Source organism: Scomber scombrus, chromosome 13 (genome assembly GCF_963691925.1).
Source record: "Scomber scombrus chromosome 13, fScoSco1.1, whole genome shotgun sequence".
Taxonomy (NCBI): Eukaryota; Metazoa; Chordata; class Actinopteri; order Scombriformes; family Scombridae; genus Scomber; species Scomber scombrus.
The window spans coordinates 2328610-2351715 of record NC_084982.1 but is presented as its reverse complement, the minus strand read 5'-3'; the positions used below and the strand labels follow the sequence as shown (position 1 = coordinate 2351715).

Sequence of the window (23106 nt, the reverse complement as noted above, 5' to 3'; positions counted from 1 at the left end):
TCCAGAGATCCAGAGATCTTGGAGCTTTCCTCCTGTTAATACTGGCTGTTAAAAAATCTCCTTCAAATGTGCTTTCAATGTAAGTGATGGAGGCCAAAATCCACAGTGTGTCCACACAGTCATTTAAAAGATGATGTGAAATTTATATGAGTTAGTCATATCAAGTGGATATCTGCATCAAATTCCCTCTTTCCTCGAACAGTGTTTCCCTGTTGAGCTGTGATAACAAAAAGAACATTTGCTTTTTTACTCACTTCTTGCCATGTTGAGTCACATGAATTGCTCTCCACTCTGAAATACAATAATGAGTACCACTGTTCTTTGGGTCAATCATAAGCCTCGTTAATATCACGTCATTGCTGTTCCTGGAAAAACTGCATGAGTGAGGTGTGTATATGAACTAATTGTAACAGTCTATGCAAGCTGACTGCTGACTTTGTCCTCCACAGACACTACTTCACTTTAACGCTGCAAGTCAACCGTGCACATTTTTCCGTATAAAATCATGCTTTGAACAGCAGTAACCAACGTGTTTAATCACACATAAGATAATGCTTTTCTTAAGTTACCCAAAACTGAATGCAAACTCATGCTACGTGGCTTTTCCAATACCTGTTTTTCAACTGTTGACTAATCTAGAACCCCTTTGCGGGTCCATCACAGACTGAAACATCGATCATAAAGAAACTAGCAGAGTTTGTTATGAATACACAAAAAATAACTGCTGAAATATATTATGTATGATGTACAAAGTTTGAACCTTGATGGCATAATTTTAGAGCAGTGGGGTTCATCGAATTAATCCAAGGTCTACCCAGTATACACATTAGCATGGAGGTTGACACCTATTAGGTAAGTGCGATAGGCAATCATCCTTCTGTAATATGATTGGTTGATCAATCAGCTAGATGTCTAGAAAAATAGATAACAGTGCACATTCATTTAGTTATTTTTCAAGCTAAAATGCCAGACATGTACTAGCTTGTTTCGACTGGTTAACTTTGTTATATAAAATGCATTCTCCTTCTCTCTGCCTAAAAAAAAAAATCTGTGCTTTCAGTAGGTTGAGAAGCTAACATTGGCACAGTAAACCATGGCCACAGTGGCTACAACTAGACAGACAATGTGCTGGGTTTGATGGAGTAATACGGGACTCCTTTGTGGCTAAGCTAAATAAAACTTCAGATGAAAGCAGGAGTGCTGTGTTCAAGGTGCCCTTTGGGACGAAAAAAAAAAGTAGTTATGATAATAACTGTGGTAGAAAATCATACTGATGTTACCATCAGTATGATTTACAAAGGTAGACAGAAAAGTCTGCATAACAGCACACCGCTGCTTAAAGCTTGGTGGCAGGATGTGTTTATTTGTCATGCCCACCTGCATCTCAGGTATAAGTACATGTAACTGGCTTGTAAGCTTACATACGTCAGGCTCTGTGTATGTGCATAGGGGTCATGATGTGTATGTGCTCATGTCTGCCCAATCATCATAAACCCCTCCACTGATTGGTGGCCTGTCTGCCGGCTCCACTGAGGCCCTTAACAAACTCCATTGCGTTTTATTGGCAATCCAGCTGCTGATACCATCGAGAAAGGACAGGATCTCAACGACCCATCAGAGGAGAAGACCAGCCGCCTTCTCTGATAAAACTCTATAGTTTATGACAATCATCTTCCTCCACTGCTTTCACCCAAAGGCAGTGATGAAAGACAATGCTGCTCTCAGGGGAAAGCAGCCAGGCCTTCTTAGTTGAGGTTTGTGTTGAAGATGTTTTTGGCAGGGCAGAGTTTTTGGGCCCACGAACACGTACACTAGTCCTCCTTCAGTCGAGCCAGTGGAGAGAATGCACGTCCTAGATTTCCGCTTGTCCATTCCAGCTCATTTCCTGTTGGAGTACCAACAGGAAATGAGCTGGAATATGTCAGTGCCACCGCTCTGCCGTTCCTGGGGGCTTGGTACGGGTGCCACGTCCAATACATCCGATAGTCGTCTGGACATTTAACTAAAAAACAAGTGTCAACATTATAGATTTACGAGAGGAAAAAGTCAGGGGATTGCCCTCTGAGGGTCATGAATGTCTGTACAAAAAGTCACAACAATCCATCCAATATTTGTTGTGATATTACAGTCACATGTGGTGGAACAACCGACCAACACTGCCAAAAGCAAGGACAGTCCTATGGAAACGTTTGGTGTCGCTGAGTTTTTGTGCCCAAAAGATCTGGCACCGTCATTATTTTTGCATTCTTCAAACTGGATTCAACTTTCACATTCACCTGTCTTGTTCTACTCATGTACCTTGTAACTTGTCGACAAAATGAAGTGCAGTTTATGTCCTCCTCCTCCTGGACAAACCTCAAAGTCACTGCGACAAAATGACCTGACAAGCATCTATCTTGTTGACATCACATTTACTGTAGCAAGAAGTTGAGAATAGGATACTGAAAGCTTTGAGGGTAAAAAAAAATTCTTGTAGAGGACTAGCTCTAACAGTTTTTTTGTCTGTACGGTTCTGTTTCCTGACTTGTTTTCTATCACTCGCCCTCCAAGGCTGACAGTTTCAGTGTCCTCCCTCTTAAAATGCATTGCAGAACACCTCTAAATCGATCGCTAAAGGATGTACTCTTTGCCTGAACACAAATGCACACATACATGCATACATACAAACCCTTTTCATGAATACATCCTTGCCATTAGGCCACAAGACAAGGTCAGGCTGTGATTCTGGTCTGATGTATTCGTCTGAACTCTCTCTCTCTCTTTAACCATTCCTCTTCCTCAATTTTTATTTTCCTTGAATCCGCTCATCTCTTCGTTCATTCATTAGCAGCATCCTTGTTCTCCTCATTTTCAGCCCCCTCTATTACTACCACTCTTTTTGCCATTCTCTCCTTTCGAGATTAACAGAGGCCTGAGGCCAGCTAGTTGTTTGTGACGATGGGCCAAATTCCCTGACAGCAGATTTTTGAGTATGGCATGGTGGGAGGGGCTGCTGGGATACAGGCTGGTTTTGTGTCCCTCTTGATGGAGAATGACATTATCACTGCCAGGGTTAGGGGTTTGATTCCTACAGGGACCAACCATGCTCAAAATGCGTTTAATGGTTCTGTAAGGCGCTTTGGATGTAAGCGTCCGCCAAATGGTACATCGATGTTACATTCCAGGGACAGGGAGAGCTATAATCCACCACTCAAACACGTCCTAAACTCAGCCAATGATCCAGTTATTACACATGAGGATATCATTTGTAAGCTGCAAGCATCTGGTAAAGACTGAAATCGCAAAGCAGGCCCTGATAGATATGAGAGTCCTGACAGAAACACACAAAGTAAAGTGGGTAGAAGTGCACGAAACAATAAATCAACACAAATACCATTTGTTCCAAATCCCTCAAAGGAATTGGTTTATTGTCTCAATGGAGTAAAACACCTGTGAGGATAAACCCATGACAGGGACTATTGGCAAAATATGAGTATGTATGTATGAATTTGTGGTGTCTTGTAAGCCCATGTGGGCTGGGCATATTCATATGCATATCTCAATCAATCAGTCACTATATAGATGTATAAACATTTAGTTCATTAAATAAAATTACATGTCTACAATCACTAAAGGTAGTATTTAACATATCTCGACTGTGGACGAATTAAAAAGACTAATACTGACCAGCAGCGTAAATAACTTAATAAGATCTGCATTTTTCACACAGCATTAAAGAATGTACACACACACGCCCGCACGCACGCAGGAGTGGGCTACTGTTGACATGTAATGGAGCCTCCTAAAGGGATTAAGGGGTAGACTGTGAAATGTGCTGAATGCGCCTGCTTGGTAAGAAGGGCCCCGAGGGCCAGCAGGAGAGACAGGATTAAGTCACCCGCTGTGTCTGTGTGGTAACTGTATGTCATTTTCATACTTTGTCATGCCACTTCACCATCAGCTGATCCAGTGCTCATATTATTTAGTATTTAATGGCCCTGCATCAAAGGCAGGATGCACAAAGATGTGCTGCCATGGAGGAACCTCAGACATTATCATCAAATTAGCTAATTTGCTGCCATCCCACTGTGGCACAGCAACTGTAGATATTTCTTATTGAACATTAGTGGAAATGGTGCACTTGTAAAACACTGATGAAGGATATAACTGAGTTGCTTCCTCTAATGTCTGATCTCCTAAACCTGAAACAAATTAGGGTAGTTGTCCCCCGTGAGGCATTGATACTGTCTCTACTGTATGTGGCTTAGCTTCTTTCTTACAAGCTACCAAACTATCTTTGTCCCTGAGGACAGTAGAAAATAGATCAGAGCTGAATTTCTCATGCAAGAAAACATTCATTTAAATTTTAAAGCGTGGCATCAGGGATGGAAATTAGCAGCGGGCACTGGTGGAGGGGAGGCTCAACCTTGGGTTGCTTACTCACCAGGGCAACATGGTGGTGGTGGTGAAGGTGGTGGTAGATAGAACCCGCCATCGCAGGATGTAATTATTTACAGTTAATGCCGTAACAGCAGGGGTGAAAATTGGATTTATCAAAATGGTGAAACAACCTACTGTGAGCACACACACTTAGTTATGTTGTTTATTTTGGCTCCATGTTGGCTATAGTGTAGATGACATTCTTATGTAAACAAACACACATGGAAACACAATGGGCAATACTGAGGGTCAGCAACAATTATCACAAGTTCAAGGTATATTGTACAATAAGTCGATAACAGTTATCTCTATTCCTTCTCTTTTCCTGTATTCAGTGGATGGTCCATTTCCCCACATCTTTCTGCTCATCATCTCTCATCCTCTTCCTTCTGTCCATCCATTTCTCTCCCTGCTCCACACATCTCTGAAAGTCTTTTGACGTCTCTCTCCTCCCAGCTCTCTTCCCCATGTGAGTTTGTACCTTTCCATTCCCGATATAATAGATTCAATCATTGTGTCCTTGAATCCGTATTTAACTTTAACTACAACAGTTACCTGTTGTAACAGCTTTGTACAGCTATGGTAAGTCATTTGTTTGTGCAGCCGAATTGGTAAAGCTGGGATGAAATTAAAATGTCTCTCCTGTTTGCAACACTATCTTGGCATTTCTTTCTCTCAGTGAGTGGGGGCTTGCCTGCTGGCACAGCAGCAACCAGTTACTGAGCATGTCATCACAGCAATATCTGCAAAGGGGAAAAGGATTCCCAGGGGGAGTGAGATTGACTGTTGCTTGAAAACATATGGGGTGGCCTCAATATGTGCGGCTCTCTTATTGCGAATTAAGTCAAAGATATTGAAAATTGTACCTATATTGTCAATTCCCTTTTTTTCCCTATTGGTTGTCTTATACATATGTTCAACAACCATCATTTTTCACCCTGTATGCAGACTATATAGCCAAGTGGTCATGAACTCTTCTCCTGGAGAGCTACTGCCTTGCATATTTCAACTATTTCCCCAATCTAACACTGTGCTTGATTAATGGAAATCGTTCAAACAGTGTAGAGGCTCTTAATTCTTCTGAGGCTTTGAAATCAGGGTTGGGGTTTAAACATTTTATCTAAATTGAACCAAGTCTCGAATCTGCTTACTGAATCTGATTTCAGTAGTGACATATCACATCTGAATCCATCCAGACCTCTTCGCTATTGAGTTTTGGAATTCATCTTTTGAGAAAACTAAGGTTATACATTAATACAACTCTGAAGATTCAGCAGAAATCTGTAGGCTTAGAGGACACAAACTAAAAACTGTTCACAACCAGTAACTGCTATTTGAAAATGAGATAAAACAGTCAAATAAATGTTCATGGTAGCAGAACACTGACATTGATGGAGTATTTTCAAATGAGCTCAATCTTATTTTAGATAGATTCCTTTACCTATCTACTTAGGCCCTCTCTTATTACAGCATGACAATACCTTTGTTCACAAAGCAAGGTCCAAGAAGAAAGGGGTTGTGAGTTTGGTGTGGAGGAACGTCACCACCTACACAGACCTCAACCCCATCAAACACCTTTGAGATGAACTACACTGCCATACCAGACCTTATAGCCCAACATCAGTGATACTCCTGTGATTGAATGGGAGCAAATCCCTACATCCAAGATCAAACATGTGGTGGAGAGCCTTCCCTGGAGATTTGAGGCTTTCATCTGACTTTTTTCCAAAAAAGGTGAGCGATGCACAGGGCGTTGCACATTGCTCGAAACAATTCTTCACACTGCACTCAAACACCCTAAAAGCTTTAGCCAGCGAGTGTTGACAACTAAAGCAGAACGCTCCCATAAGGCCGTCCTAACAAGCTGGGAGCATCACAACAACGCAGAGGGCCTTATTCCCCTGAGCATCAACAGACACTCTCTTTTCAGTTCTGCAGCATGCATTATATACTCCGACTTTCTACATTCAAGACTGATGAATGAGGTCTGAACTCGCAAACTATTAGAGTAGAAAGCCTCAAGTTGTTGCAATGTAATGTTTGGATGCAGAGAAGCTGTCAGAGCAGATTTCTGATTTATTCTATTACGTCTCCAGTCTTGAATTTTCTCGCCATATTTTATAACATTTCGGATGACTAAACCAGCTCATTCATGGTGATCACAATGCTGGCTTATCTCTCTCTTTTTCCTTTATTCCGCATCACTCCCCGCTTTCCTGCTGGGCGGTGGCGTCGTGGCTGACAGTCAGAGGAAGTACGGCACCCCGCATTTCGTTTGAAGGATTCGGCGTTTCGACAGAAAAAAAAAAATGGGATAGAGTCAAACGCTCCCCGGCGAGATGAAACTGCCAGCTGGTGGATATACTGCGGTCTGCAGTGACCGAGTCCTGGACGACAGACTGCTAAGCTCTATATCTCTGCGCAGACAGAAAGAGAGCGAGAGCAGGGGAAAAAAGAGGTAAAGTTCGGGGTAATGAAAGAGACGCGGGGAGAGGACAGAAAGGACGAAGGAGAGAGACTGACAGGAATATGAATATGATAGGAAAAGGCTGAGAGAAAAATTGCTGGATGTCTTGTGAGGGAGAGGCTTGGTGGCACTTTGAAGGCTGACATGAAAAATAGAATGGATGAACAGACTTGTTATTTTGTCGCCATTTTCAGTATTTGTCCTCTGAACATCATCTTGCTGTTTCCTTGTCTCCTTCCATTCCTCTGTCCAGTCTGATCCACTCATCTTTCTCCTACATTTTCCATCTCTCATGAAGACCCCAAAACTAAGCACTTCCTTCTGTCTCTGCTTCCCACTTCTTTCTTTCTCTCCTTGATGGTTGGCCCCTGAAGTCCTTTCCTTCTGTTATACCCACTCGCCCTCTAATTTCATCTCTTCATCTCTGTCCTTCTGTCTCTCCACCACTCTTCCCCTTCATTTACTGTTTTCATTTCTGTCATTCTCCATCTCTTTATTTCCTTCTCTCCCTCCTTCTGTTCGTCCACAAGTCGGTCATGTTGTAACATTTGTGCCTGCGGAGTTGGCAGCTTTTCTTTTAGATGCTCTCATCTCATTATCTGACATTACAGGGTTTGGTTTGTCACCCTGACTTTCTCCCGTCTCTGCACAATCTGCTGTTCCTCACTCAAATCATCCATGTTGTTCCAGTCCTTCTTTGTTAGTATTTAAAAGAAAAAGGAGTGATGGTCCATTGCAGTCTTTCTTTTTTAAGATGCACAGTGTAAAAAAAAAACTATAAGCGTTTGTCCACTTTCACTTTTATCTATCTCAGGTTTTACTTTTGGCGGTGGCGTTTTGTATTTCAGACATTATTGACCTGTAGATTCATCAAAGCAGTTTTGAAAATGCAGAGACAGAAAAATGTAACAATGATAGATTTTGTCTGACCATCGTCAATAGTGACTCTCCTTACTACCGCCTTCCCTGCTTCATCCTGTATCTGAACCTCTCTGAATAACTGACACATCAGAGTCTGACCCCACTGTGACCAACATGAATCTCAGCATGTCAGGTAACCAGATTGACACCACAGTGTTCGCTTAAATGCTGCTGCGCTGTGACTCCAAAAGGAAAAATTGAGAGAGCGAGTTAAAGATTTTTGTAAGAGGAGCGATAAAAAAAGATGTGGGCAAATGGGCCGTGAAGTTAATACAGGCAAAAAAAAAAAAAAAAAGAGGAGGGGGGAGGGAATAAAAGAATAATTAAGGAGGAGAGAATGGAGCGGAATGGGTAAAATAAAAACTAAAAGTCATTTCTGCGTTAGAGGTATGACTAACAGCAGTCTGGAGCCAGTGCTGCATTGCTGCTTCAAACTGCAGATGAAGATTCAGATTTAAAGGTGCACTCCAGCTATTTATTAGTGTGCCATGAAGACGGGGGAGTCGAGAGGAACCGCTTTTTTTAAGCATATCAAGATTGTTCATTTGGTGTATTACAATGTACATGTATTTATTATGTTCTATTTTAATCCTTCAACTGTATTTTTAATATATTTTTCTGTAAAGCACTTTGGTCAAATCTTGCTGTTTTTAAATGTGCTCTATGAACAAATTTGACTCACTACACTTCCCAACATGCAACTAGATAGTCTGTTGAGTGTCACTTGTTAGTGTGTGCCACTCTCTTACCAGTAGATGTAAATAAACTATGAAGTAGTGAGAAAGGACTATTAGCAAGCTTCAATGCATCAAAGCGTTGCCTGGGTTTCGTTTAGAGGAAAAAAAGACTGTGTTCAAAGTTGGCAACTTCACCTGGAATCAATAGTATTTCTGAGCTGCTGTTGGTGAAAGAATAGATTTGAAGCACAAGATAACAGATGCCAAAGCACAGAGGGAAGGTGATGACGTCCAGCAAAAAATCTCTCACAGTATTCACAAGATTTAAAGGAACTTGGCAGACCCAGAAAACGTGAAGAACCTTCACCAAAGGGTTTGATTTATTGGGTCAACAAACCTTTTCTGAAGCAGTGTTTTTCTAGCATGAATGTCATGAAATCTAAATTCAGAACAAGACTGACAATAAGAGTGAATCTAGTACTCCAGCGTAAGTCTCTCTTGTAGTTGATGAGTGTGTGGAGTTTGTGAAGGGAGGTGATTGGTAATGCAGTGAAAAGTACAAAAATAAGAGAAAGATGTAAGAACATTAAAAATAAGTAATAACTGAAATAATGTTTTCTAATATAGTCTCTGTCTGAATACAACCAACCCTACTTGTCTTTAGTATATCTACCAAGCACAGAAACTGCTCATTAGTAGAGAAAATGCAGGAAGAAGAAAAAAAAGTGCAATGTGCTGAAAAACAGTGAAAAATGTGGGGTGGTGAAGAAGGTGAAGAGCTCATTAAGAGGAGGAGGGAGAGGAGGACCGGGTACAAAAACACAGAAAAGATGGAATACAAACAGGTGGAGAGAGAGAGAGACAAGGGAAGAGGACAAACAGTGAGCTCTTCAGAAGAAAAATGGCAGAGCAGGAGGCGACATCGCTGAGATTAGAGGATGAGTAGATGGAACAGAAGAGAGAGGTTTGTTAGATTTGTAGATCAAAGCAGGTAAAGGGTTAAAGGGTGTAGGAGGGTGGAGAGGAGGTGAGGAGCAAACAAAAAAATGCAGATGAAAGCAGGATGCACAAGAAAAAAGTGACAAAAGAACAAAAACAGAAGTCAACAGTAATGTATAGAGACATTGTCTAATACATCTATGAGTCAATGATGCAGTTGTTGCCAAGGGAACTAATGGGAATACCAAAAAAACAAAGAGGAGGAAAGGATGCATGAGAAAATGGATACAAATATGAGCAGGAGATAGAGCAAAGAGATCAGGTAAGGACACTTCAGAAAGTCTCCAAAAAGCCTCAAAGGAGGAAAAAAGTAGAGAGGAAGGAAAAGATGGACAAAGGTTAAAAAAAACAAAGAAAGGAGTTGGATTAGGACAATGAAAAATATTACAAAGGGCAGAAGTAAGTACAATATGAAAAGAGGAAAAGGAAAAAGATGCATACTCAAAACTACCAAGCATTAAAACTAAAGGAACAGTGGAGAACATTTAAAAAAAAAAAAAGGAGTAATGAGGTGAGAAAAGCTGAAAAACACAAGAAAATATGCACAGGTGGGAGAAGGAGGGACGAGAGGAGAAGACAAGAACAAATCAAGGAGCAGGAACATAGAAAAAGGAAAAGAAAGAGGAGAGGAGAGCACAACAGAATGCAAAGTGTGAAAAAGAGAAGAGAAGGTGGAGAGGACGTGAGAGAGAGAGAGAGAGACGTAGAAAAGGTAAAGGAGAGAGAATAAAGCGAGGGAAGGACGGAGCAGTAAACACAATCCATCACTGCTGCTCCGGCTTGATTGTCCTGGACCAACACCTCTTCCTCTTCCTCCCCCTCCTCCTCCTCCTCCTGAATGCTGATCTCCAACACTGTCTGTTGTTTCCTCCCTAAATCTGTTCTTTGGCTGCTCTCCTCCTGTTTTTGTTTTTGTCCTTTATTAAATCTCCTCGAGTTTTCTCTCATTGATCTCTCCTTATTTTTCTCTTCCTCTCTTTTTCATTCTGTGTTTTTGGTTGGTTAACTGCGTGGATGGTGAGTGGCAGACGAAAATGTACCAAATGACTAGAAAACCTTGTGCAATGAGCTGGTGTTTGGCTTTATCAGTGCTTCTCTCCTACACTTGATGCTCTTATAAGAAGACTGTTCCCTTTGAGGGCGCCGTGGTGGATCACCTCCACGTTTTTGTAGTTTGCTGCGGCTCTTTACTGAGTCTGAAAATATGAGCTCAACCTGGCAATAAACTGTCACTTTCTGACATGACATTCTTGACACTGATTTGCTCTACACAGCAGCAGCATTTGTGAGTCTAAACAGGTTCTGTGTTGAGTGTGGCGAGCACTCAGAGCACAATCACTGTAGTTATGCATGTAAAACAACAGAAGAGAGACTTCAAGCATAGAAATACTTGCATATTGTAATATTTGCACGCGTGTAGCCTGAGTGAAACGTAAGCAGTTATGAAGCCGATGTAGACAGCTGCATTGATGACAATAGAAGCATTCGGAGGAACATGAGAGATGGATGACTGAACGATTTCTGTGGAAGCTTGACTTGTAGGTCTGAGAAGTGTAACAGACAGGCTGCTACCTTCACATGTGTGTCTTCAACTCTGGAAAGTACAAGAAGTAACAAATATACACAAGGGGGTGAATTAGTCTTTCTATCCATGTGTTCTTGTCGTTCTCAATCTCTCTTTTCTTTTTTGGCGTCCTGTTTATTTTCATTTCTCACCCTCTCGTCGTTTCTATCCCGCGTCTCATCCTCGCTCCATCTCATCTCTTTACTCGTTTCTTGCTCTCTTTTGGTCCTGTTGGCTATTAATGCCTCTTTTCTTCCCTGTTGCTGTTTCCTCTACCTAACCCCCCCCCTCCCCCCTCCTTTTTCCCTCACCCTTTCTTTGTGACTCAGTTTACCTTCATCCCTCCCCTCCCACATACACAGCTTCATCCCCTAGTGACATGCTAACAACCAGCTGGTGGAGATGCTGATAAACTCTGGGAAGAAAAACACCCTCAAGCTCCAGTTCACCCTCCTGCTTTAATCTCTTTGCTTTCTCCCACATGATCTCTCCTTTTCTTTGCCTTTTCTTAACCTCTCTCTTTCTCTGCATGAAGTGACCACTGCTTTATATGCACACTGTTAAACACAATCCCCCCCTCAGGGAGCTACACAGTAATAACCCTTTATTCAGATGTTGGTTGGGGAGTTAAGTGCCTTGCTCAAGGACATGCCCTGTGAAAGTGAAGAATGATCCTTGCTCGTTTCTCTCCCCTCTCCGCCATTCATCATCCTCATTCCCCCACTCCCTTCTATTTATCTGTAATCACCCCCCCTCCAAAACACCCTTGCTCTTCGGTTCTGTCGTCATTTCTCCACCCTCTCCGCCTCTCTCTCTCTCTCTCTCTCTCTCTCCATCACTCTCTCCTCTCAGCACCTCCCACAGTTCCGTCTCCCTCCCTTTCACCGCCACCCACCGCTTCCATTATCACTGGACTGGGCTCTGATGACTGACTGAGGTTGATTTGGTTAGAGGAGGTTGAATGGAGCAAGGGGCTTGGTGAATAGGAGTGACATTAAGTTTAGCTTGTGAGGCTCTAACTTGTGTTATTATCCATAATGATTCATCAAAAATCCCTTTTCATCTTAAAAAACGTCAGAGCTTTTTTTGTTGTTGTACCACTCAGGGAGGACTGGCGAAGTTTAATAGGACATTTGTTTTTTTGCATGTCAGTTGTTTTTAATCAACTGACATGCAAAGTTCTCTTTTTTGTTATTTCTGGAGGCAAACGTGTCATTTGCTGTGTGTTACGACTCTTTACTCAAACCAGAAGAACATTTCATTTCTCCTCAACTTTCCAACAAAATCAGAAAGTCTTTTAAGCTCCTGCAAAATGTTTGGTTTCATTTTATGCTAATTTTATGTTATTTTGTAAGCAGGAAACATTTCTTCAGTAAAATCTTGAATGGTCATACAACCACAAGTTGGGTAAAGTAGGGCTGGACGATATGACCGAAATCTCATATCACAATATAAGTCATAATAATACAAATATCCCGATATAGCACATTCTAATACAATTCAAGTAGTTGGTCCGTGAGCGTTCCAATGAGTGTGCAGCGCAGCAGAGGAGAGACAGTGAGTTTACTGTAACTTAGTTCAGCCATGTATGTTTATGCAGCTACGCTAACTGCTAACTAACAGCGTGGTGAACAATGTGCGCCTTGTAGATCAGCATGTTTTTGATGAATGGCAGTGAATGCATGGAAGCTCCAGGATTTTGATTGTTTTTTGCAAAGCGAGGGACATACCCGATAAGGTCTTCTCGCACATCATTAAAACAACAATTAAGATATAGTAGACGGAATATATATTGCACTCCCCTAATGCGAAGCTTGTATTATTGTTTTTCTCCTAATTAATTAGGAGGCTTTTTCACTTTGAGTGTGTTTGAGTATATCAAGGAAAAAGCTTTTTATTAGTGAAATAAAAACAGGACAGAAATCACACCTAATAATGAAGCTTTACGAGATGCTCATAAGACTTTTGTGTGAGTTTTGTACTCGATCCTGTTACACAGCTTTTCATACTGAGTATCTGTTGATTCTTAATCATATTAAGAACTTCCAGGTATATCTAATTTATTTCCTCCCACATAATATGCCTACACAATGCACATGTAGTTTATGGACTTCTCTTTAAATTATTAAAGTTGTTCAAGTTTAAATTTGCCAAACAACAATAATAAAATGTCTCACAGCTGTTTTATTTAGTTTAGTGTGTGAAGAGAATCAGCGAGGATCTGTTGTGAAAATAACTTTTAAACTAGATTTTATCAACTTTTTAGCTCCAGACCAAAATACTCAACTTCAAATGCAGTTTTGAACCACTCCATCATTAATGTAGAGATGTGGTACTCTATTGCCTTCTATTCTGTATGCTACAACAGTAGCTGTAGGGCGTTTTGACAGTTGTGATACTATGTGCTAACAAACAAATGATTAGAAATGGGTCGAGTTTCATGAAGCCGACACCAAAAATCCGAAAAGCAGTATTTTTAAATAAAACGTCCGTAATGACTTCAAAGAATAGGTCTCCTCAGAAATGTGTTGGCCGGTACTTTCAAAGAGCACATAAAATGATAATAGAGAGCACAGTGGATGTAGGCGTCACACTGAGCACATATTTGATGCATTTGCTCCCATTACAGAGGGAGCCCTGCTTGGCTGGGCATGAAAGCGGGAGAGGATGGGATAGACAGGGCGAGGAGGGATATAAGAGGAAAGAAGAGATGCATGGCCAGATTCAAGTTCCAGCAGCTCCTTAACTGAGAACTGAAATCTGCCTGCTGACCTTAATGGGAGCAGAGGAGAGGATGGATGTGTGGAGGAGAAGAAGAATACGAAAGAGAAATAGAGGGATAATGGGGTAAAACGAGCAAGAAAAAGAGCAAGTTGTCTTTTCAAAACTCTGCTTTCTTATTCTGACCCCGATTGCTCATTCTCAGCATTGCCTCGCTGTTCAGAACAACACACACACATATACAGGTGAGTGTTTACCTCCTGTCCAGAGAGGTAGTAGGCGGCCAGCAGTCCTCCTATGAAACGAATGTTGACCTCGAACACAGACACCTCGGCATTCTGGGGGGGGGGGAAGAAAGCACAGACAAAGACGTAAGATAGGATAAAACAAACTTTTACTTACTAAGTGTACTTTAATTATCTATGCTTTGACCTTGGAAATGCGTTGGATGGTAGCGTTCCCTTTCATCGTTAAAAGGGAACGCTACCAGGATAAGTTTTGATTTCACTTGTGTCACTCAATCATTTTCTCTTTTTTCCTCCCCTCTCTTTCTTTTTGGGCTTTTTCTTACGAACTCTTCGGGGGTTTCTTTGTCACCAGCGCAGCTTCGTGTTTTGTTTCATCCCTCTTCACACAGACGATACAAAAGGCAGAAAGGAGGGAGCGTTCTTCAAAACTGACTATCCAGAAGAACAAAGCCTAATCAAACGTGGATCACTAACTTTTAAAGTGTATTATTTTGTGACAGCTCGTGTGTTGACTTTAATTCATCAAACTGAATTTTAACACTTAGTTAAAAGAAAGCGTAACGTATTCTTTACTCAGTTTTACTCTCTCCTGGTCAAAACTCGGGGGAGACTCAGCAGCCGAAGCCTCAAAAGGGAGCTACGCTACTTGTATAACACTATATTAAGTTGGTTAAAATTGGGGGTGAGAAAAACCCCCAAAAAAACAACCAAAAAAACCCCCCTACAAAACAACTGACAAAAGTCAACTGCTGATAGTCTTCCAGTCACCCAAGCCTACCTCTAACATACACATAATCCATCCAAGTGGACATAAAGTACCATATCTCTGCGGCTAGGAAGCCTTTGTAAGAGAACGATATGGGGAACAGCCAGTCTTCTTGGCAGCAATCCTCGCACAGCACTATCATTTCTCCCAGAATCCTTTTGACCAGAGAACCATATCTAGCCACAGAGTTGTGTGGATCAAGTCTGAAAACTGGAGCTTCCTTCCAACATTGAACCTTATACCTCATTACCTGTGAGCTGTTTGTACACGGTTGGATTTTGTTTTGGATTTTTGCCTCCGCTTGCTGTACCTAGCGCTTCAGTGAATAGACAGAGAGAGTGTAGTGGCACCTACAATTGACCTCGAGTTTAAATGGTTTTTTGCAGACTGTCAGTGTGCGTGATAATGTGCCAGTGTGACTTGCAGCTGGGTCCACCCTCAGATCCCATGTGTGCAGAGACGCTAGTGATGAGTGTGTGTCGTATACCGACTGCTGGAGGAACTAATGCGTACTGTCTCTCATCTCCACAGCTCCGCCTACGTTAGCTTCCCCTTGAGTGTATCTCACTTGGTCCAAGTCCCCTAAGTGTGCATCTTCCTTTTTTTCTCTCCTTCCTCTTTTTGGTCCCTCGCCTACACGCATTTATCTTGTATAAGTTAAACAGTGGAGCAAAATTAGGGCATCATAAAAAGGTTGTCAAACTGTGTCAATAAAGAACTCCGTACAGAATACTCACATTGTATTACAACAGTCAAAATAATTATATTAAAACTGTTATATTTAATTGATAACAGAAACGTATTTAGGCCAAGAATGTATTAATGATGCATGTAGCAGCAACGGACGTTTTCAGCCACCATTCATCATGTCAACATTACGTACCCCACATTATAAACCTTTATTTAACTTACAAGCGTTTGCTTGGAGCAACTTGTCAGCAGATAAATCCTTTTAATATTCAAACATGTCACACAGAAAATGACTTGATTTGTCTTTTCTTTCTTCTTTCTTTGAAGCGTAATTCATCAGAAGACTGAAGAAAGAGCAACGGCACATCAGGAAGCACGCAGAGGAACAGCGGGGACCGATAGTCATGGGATGGATACAGCGCCAAGTTGATGTTGTGTTGAACTGCCCGATGAAGTGATGGGAGGCTCCCGTCAAGCTGAAGGCCAGCTTTGTTCGCCAGCATCCATTTATCTAAACCACCGCCACCTCACCTCCCCCTCCCCCTCCCCCCGCTTTCGTCTATCTGCCAGTCAGCCTCGCTTGTTAGCCGTTTACAGCTGTAGTTTTGGAGCTCAGACCCCATGAGCAGGAGAGCAATGAAACAGCCCTGATTTTTTTTAAATGCCTGCGGTAAACAGATACGATGGCGAGGAATCTTGTTGGTTATGCAGTGACGCGTGAGAGCAGCGCAGGAAGAGAAGATTGATTTTAATGAATTGCTTTGTTTTGAAGCTATAAAATAGGACAGCGGAGTCACTTTCTTCTCTGGTCTTCTATTATAAGATGGCTCTTAAAGTCATACTGTACACTCTGTGAGTTACACCCCACTTTCCAACCTTTCCTCTTTTAATATCCACCATGCATCAGTATTCACAGAAATCTGTCAACACATCTTATAAGCTGTTTCTTTATTTGTATTTCTTCATTTTAATTGGATCCTGTCACTGTTGTAGAAGTGACTCTTCCTCAGGTCCCACATTGCACTTCTGCTCTCATTATTACTTATTCTATGACAGTTCAAGTTTATCCATATACACCTTGGTAAGAGTGGGCGCTAACATGCACATTGTACACACAGTGGAGCTGCAACTATTTGTCAATTGATTAGTCGATTGATAGAAAATGAATTTTCTGTTCCAGCTCATCAATTGTGGAAATGTGTTAGTTTTCTTCGTTTACTACGATCATAAACTGTATCTTTAAGTTATGGACTGTTGGTCTGACTAAATAAAACATTTAAAGATTTAGTCCATCATGCCAGACTTTTATGGACTTTTATGGAGTCTTTTTTGGAGAGTGCCATGAGCTGGACTTGTGTGTGAAATTTCAAGTCAATCAGACTAACGGTGGGCCATGAAACTGGCACCAACACAGAATAAACATATAACAAGAAACACTTGCTCCTGTGTAATTAAAACCACTTCATCAAAGTGAGCTGGAACACCCTTTTTGACAGCTAGCATTAATTTATCTCGCCCTCGCTGCGGCGCCGTCTCTGATCAAATACTCAATTTAAACAGGGTTATTAACGCGCCAGTGAGTGGAGTCCATTAATTTGGTGGATCTTTGAGCCCGCCGATGGATGCAGACCTCACGCCGACACATCCATCATCTGAGGGCAAGCTGCAGTGCGGGGGCCCCACCAGGACACCGGAGAGTCCAACAATGACTCACTGCTTGGCTCGATCTGACATGGCAGCTATTTAATCATTCATTAGTGTTGGAGCTGGTGGATGTGGTGCTGGCAGGTGGGCAGCTGAACTGAGAGGTGGTGGATGGAGGAGTGCACACACAATAAAAAGGTGCATATATTTGTTAAAAGCATATGAGAGCCATAAAACTGTGCTGTTAACAAAGGAATATTGGACACACACACACACACTAGACAAAAGACAATACACACTTTACTGTATTTATATAAGATTAAGCTAAGTGAAATAATGTCAGAACCTTGCACTCAAACATTTAAGCCTCATTCGTAACTACTCTCCCAGCTTAAGAACGAGGATTTTACATTTTCTGAAGCTGAACTGTGTTTAGTTTCTTGCTCACGCACACAAGTAAAGTGTGAATCTAGTTAATTACAACTTGGATCTTATTTACATAAACGATCATACAGGTTGTGAATCAAACACCTCAGGCATGATCTGTACCAAAACTTGTAAGACAGAAATAGAGAGATAAAAAAAAGATGGAGAGAGAGGGGTACTGACAGCACCAAGTTCAAGGTCTTTACAGAAAGAATTGCTGCTAGTAAACCTAGCAGTTTTTTCATTATTATTCAGCTTTTTTGACCAATCATTTGGTTTCGTCGCATCCAAGTAGCAAATGTTCAAAGGCCCAGTAGTGGTCTGTGGCCTGGGGGGTTGGGAACTTCTGGTGTGAATAATCAGGCTACACTGTTAATTATTGAGCTTCTTGACCTTTCAGACATCGTGGGAGTAATGTCGCCTTGTTCTGAAATCTCAGCGATTACTTTGGTGAATATATAATTCATAACTGATAGAAATAATATGTAATGGCCAAAAAAACTAAATAATAAGTAAATAACTAAGCTCTCACTATAAAGGTGAAACTGGCCCTGACAATGACAACACACACAGCCACACTCAACCATGTATGCACAGGCGAGTGATTAAACTTGACTACGAGTGATGTCGTTAATCTCCATAATGGAAATCTCTGTATTTCCATCCTATGCCCTTATTCCAGCCTCCGAGCTCTGACTTGAGAGGCCGGGTATGGCTGCACCTTTGGGTTGAATAAATCTTTTAATTTTCAGAACGGTGCCAGGCAATTGCAGGCTTGAAAAATATAGCTCCTCGTGAGCTGGGGAATTACCTGTTTTTGTAAAAGGCCTGAGCGAAAGCCAGAGTAATGCCACGGCCATGTTGCTAAGATTCAGACTAAGCTAGCTTAACATTTCATGAATGTTACAGTAGCTGAGAGCTAATGCCTGAATCAGTTGCCTAATGAATGCAGGTATAAGAGCATCAAACCAAATCGTTAATGAAAGCCCGGCGACACACCTCCCTCTTTCTCTGGCTCGTTAACAGGAGCTTCAAGTTTCATCCCCTCTCTTCTCCCTCCTCCTCTCTCTCCTCCCTAATCTTTTCTCTCCAGTCCCCCCCCCCCTGTGTAACCGCAGGGCTTCTCCTCTCTTCTCCTGCCACTGATTCTTATTACTCACCTCAAATGTATTTGTAATATTTTCTCATTGTCTCATATTCCTGTCATTGTTATTGCATTTGTTAGACATTTTGTAATGCTCCACAATCTCATATTGTTTGTTGCCATAGCAGGTTTTTATTACAACAGCTGCTCTTGCAGTTTTTTCTATGGGTATCACTCTCCCAAAAATAGACGCTTTTTCGGCCAAATTTACCCCTTGAACACTTGAATTCGTTGAGATTAAATGTTGCCTTTGTCAGGTAAAAATTTTATCTGGATTAAATTATTGTTACTACTTTTTTTATCTTCCCACTCTCACAGCTTGACATATAAATGTTCATTCAAGATTTCCTTTCTTGTCCCTGTATTTCTGCCTTATTCTATCATCCCTTACCATGGGAGACAGCTGGATTTGTGAGATCACAAGATCACACGAGAATTCATCCTGTCAGGCTTCAATGCTCCAAGTTATGCGTTTGTGTCCGAAACACCGGTGGTTCAGACCGATTATCGTCCTATGAGGATTTTCTTGTATGATCTCATGATCTTGCAAATCCAGGTGCCTCGCAAGATAAGACGGTGATGGACACATTGTTCATCCAAACACCTGCTAGGTATTTTTTTGCTTTTTTTGAAAGTGCCTGGCCTTTACAAACAGTTTCCAATGACAACTTCTCAAACCATCTGACGTGTCAGGTTACATCATCCTCTAATACACTTAGAATTGCACGAGAAATCCAAGTGACTTTGAAAGAGGGTTGATTGTTGGGGCACAGAGTCTAAAGTGACATATGCATTTAGATATGTCGGAAATACATCAGAGGTCACAATGTTCATTTGATGAACGTGATGCCCATGCATTACAGGGATATGTAAGGAAAAACAGAAGAGCAACTCTTCCTCAGGTGTTAGAGAATGTCAATGTAGGACGTGATTAGCTTGTGTCAGCAAGAACAGTCCATTGACAATTACATAGAGAGGGATATTATAGTCGGGCTGCAGTGCATAAACCCCTCATTACAAAAACGAACGCGCAATTGAGAGTTCAGTAGTGAAAAAAACCAGAGGCACTGGTCTATGGAGATGTGGAGAAAAGTGATGTTCAGATGAGTCATCCTTCACCTTATTCTCGACAAGTGGGTGAGTGCATTTATAGTGAACATCAAGAGAACGGCACAGGTCTGAATGCTTGACCCCTACAGCGAGGGGATCCGATAGGGGAGGTTTTTGCTGACATGATTTGGATCCACTTGTCCACTTAGAGGAAAGGGTCACTGCAAATCAATACACAGTTGTTCTGAGTAATCACCTTTATCCTCGATGAAAGGTTTCTGAGGGGTAAGACAGTGCTTTCCGCCAGGGGCATCAAAACACCAAATGAGTGAATATATTCTGGGAGATTAGTGTTCACCCCTCCAGTAGAATTCAGACACTTCAAGAATCAATGCCAAGGCATACTGAAGCTGTTCTGGAGGCACGTGGTGACCCTACACCTTACTAAGACACTTTCCATTGGTTTTTTACTTTCATTTTTCTCTCTCTCCAAAATCTAAAAAGAAACTGAATAGCCAGGAGTGACAAAAATCCACAAGTGTCACGTCTTCTGTTGTCCTGTCCTAACATTCCAGGCACTCTCCTCTATCCATTCTTATACCAGACCTGCAAACTCAAGTGGGACCAATAGGTGTTTGTTGACCCCTGTACCTCCTCCAAAAATTGTCTTTCCCTGTCCTTTCTTCCTCTCCATTTCTTAACTTCTTTCCCATGTCTATCTCCGCTGCTTATTTGAGTTGAACCCACCTCTCTTTGTCTTCACTGTCATACTTTCTTCCTCCATCTTTTTTCCTTAGTCTATCCATCCAACCCCTTCCTCCATAGTTTTGATTGATTTTCACCAGTCTGCATCTTTTCTTCCTCCCTCTTTCTTCCTTCATGTTTCTCTTGCGGCCTCTTTTCTTCTCTACCTCCATCTCTGCAGATCTAATTTCTCCCTCGTACTCTGTTCAATGTAAGCCTTTCTCATCTTCCTCTCTCCTACTCATTCTCCATCGCCAATTCCTTGCTCTATCCCTCTTTCCACTTCCACAACCACAGTGATCCTTGGGTTAATTAGCCCTCTGAGTGTCACACTGTTAGATCCCTTCTGCCTACCTGCTAGCCCTGTGATTGCCTCGGTAGGAGACTTACAAGTTTGACATTGCAGCAGGCAGAAAAGTAAAGAAAGGAAACACAGGGAAGGCATACATGGGTAGAATAAAGATTTAAAGGCAAATCTGGGGGGAGAAAGATAAGGACAAAGGGGGAGAAATGGGGGGTGACAGCTTGACCCTAATGGGGAAGCAAACATAGAAAGGAAGAGGAGACAAGAGGTAATGTAGGATATGTAGAGATAGTAAAACAATAGAAGAGGGATCTATGCACCTATGACATGTGGAGTGATAAATGAAAAGAGGGTGAGAATAAATATGGGAAGAACAATCAAAGGATAAAAGGAAAAACACAAATCATAGAAATGAAAGACAATACAATTTGTGACAAGACACAGAAGATGATGAATAGAGGGACGGATAAAATGTGATTGTTAAATGTAATGAAAGAAGGGAGATTGAACACTATAAACAGGTTGAATCCAGAGACTGCTGAGAGGTTATAAAAGAAACTAAAGGGACAGTGAGGCCAAGATAGGAAGGAGAAAATGGACAATAAAGATCGGCAGTTACGCAAAACTAGGGGGGAGAAAATGGACAATAAAAAGGTACGGTAGGATGAAGACAGGGGGTCATAAGAGCATGCAGAAAGCGTGGTTCAACAATAAAAGGAGGGGGGAAAAGAAGGTGGATGGATGTGATTGACAGGGGAAAAAGAGAGGAAGGAAGCTGGTAACGGGAGATGAGGATTGAAAAATAAATAAAGGAGAAGAGCCGCAGATGTGATGGACAAGAGAGACGGAAAACAAAGGAGTCTGTTAATGGAGGAAGGTGAGAGGAGAGAAAAATGGATAGAAAGGGACAGAAAGAGAGAGAGGAGGGATGGTCGTAATGAACGTAAACAGGCACTGAGCAGGAAATGAAGAAATGACACTGAATAAATGTTTCTCCTGTAATTGTACAGGCATGGCAGGCCACCAGGCCAACAAGAACTGTGATACAGATTTATATAACGCTTATTTTATTATTATTTGATGAATTTCTTGCATTAATTATATATTTTAATCATGGCTTGGATGAATGGTGTTCTTAAACTAAGTGGTCCTGTTCCAAGTAGGTTCATACTGTGTCTCCTTGCTGTGTGAAATGAGATGGTTGACTGTATGCAAGTTACTCAGCTTTTGTTCAACAGTTCATTTATGTTGTTGTTGTTTTTTCTGAGCCAGGCAGCGGTAAGACAAATTATAATGATGTAGATGTCTATGTCTTTAACGTGCTGGTATGACAATCCTATAGAGGACTGTGTTGTTTGTTCTGCAGTTCAATGTGACAGCAATGTCACTGTGTTATCCGATGCTGCTTTGCTCCACACCTGTGCTGCCACTGTATATATGCTTGAGAGGTAATCTTACTCCTAGACCCTTGTTTCTATCTCAGGGTTGTTCACTGACCTTAAGGTTAGCTTTATTTATTTTTGATCCTGTACAGGTACAGTTATAGGTGATATGCTCTCTCTCTCTCTGTCTCTCTGAAATATGATGCATTGTACTTCTGACTGCATTATGTGATATTATTTCAAAAGCTGACAATGCTCTTTTACTGTGGAAAAGGTAAGCTGTAAGTTGTAAATATGGCTTAAAATATAAAGTACATGCTACAGTGTGTCAGTTGACACTGCATCTTTTCTAGACAAAGAAAATTCACGTCTGATGTTTCCCCAACTGATGGAAAAGTGAAGGGTTAGACCCGAAGTTAACAACAACAGGTTAGCCCAACCTGACGACACTCAACAGAGAAATGTGTGGCTGCTTAGTCTCTCCCAAGTTCTTATTTTGAATTGATATACTCATCTTCACTGTTGATCAGGTATTTTAAATGCAAATAAATATACCAATATGGAACATTTGGAAACATTTTGAGATACTTAATGGTGCAAACATCGCAACATCATTATTTATTTCTCACTATCAAGAATATCTGGCTGAACATTCGCTTAAAAAGCCAGTGATGGGAGGACAAAATCCACAGTCCTCCTGCTGTGCAAAAATGTATTTAAAATTGTATCTGAAGCTTCAGTCGCCCAATGAGTCACATCAAGTAGATATACTTCAGTGTTACAGTCTTTTTAGTGCTGAAGTCCCTCTTTTTGTTACTATACTTCCACCACAGCTCAACAGGGAAACACTAAGAGGGAATTTGATGCTAAAAAGACAGTAAATGTGTCAGATATCACTTGATATGACTAACTGTTACGATCAACTTTTAAATGACTGTGT

The 23106-nt window shown here is 41.4% G+C and overlaps 1 protein-coding gene across 4 annotated transcripts in view; it reads right to left on the bottom strand.

Annotated features, from left to right (window-relative positions):
* The window catches only part of man1a2 (mannosidase, alpha, class 1A, member 2), a 136646-nt gene that overhangs the window by 34298 nt on the left and 79242 nt on the right, over positions 1–23106 (bottom strand). For all 4 annotated transcript variants that reach the window (XM_062431531.1, XM_062431532.1, XM_062431533.1 and 1 more), the window contains one exon: positions 14026–14106. In XM_062431531.1, coding sequence (XP_062287515.1) covers positions 14026–14106 — 81 coding nt within the window. The remainder of the gene's footprint in view (positions 1–14025; positions 14107–23106) is intronic.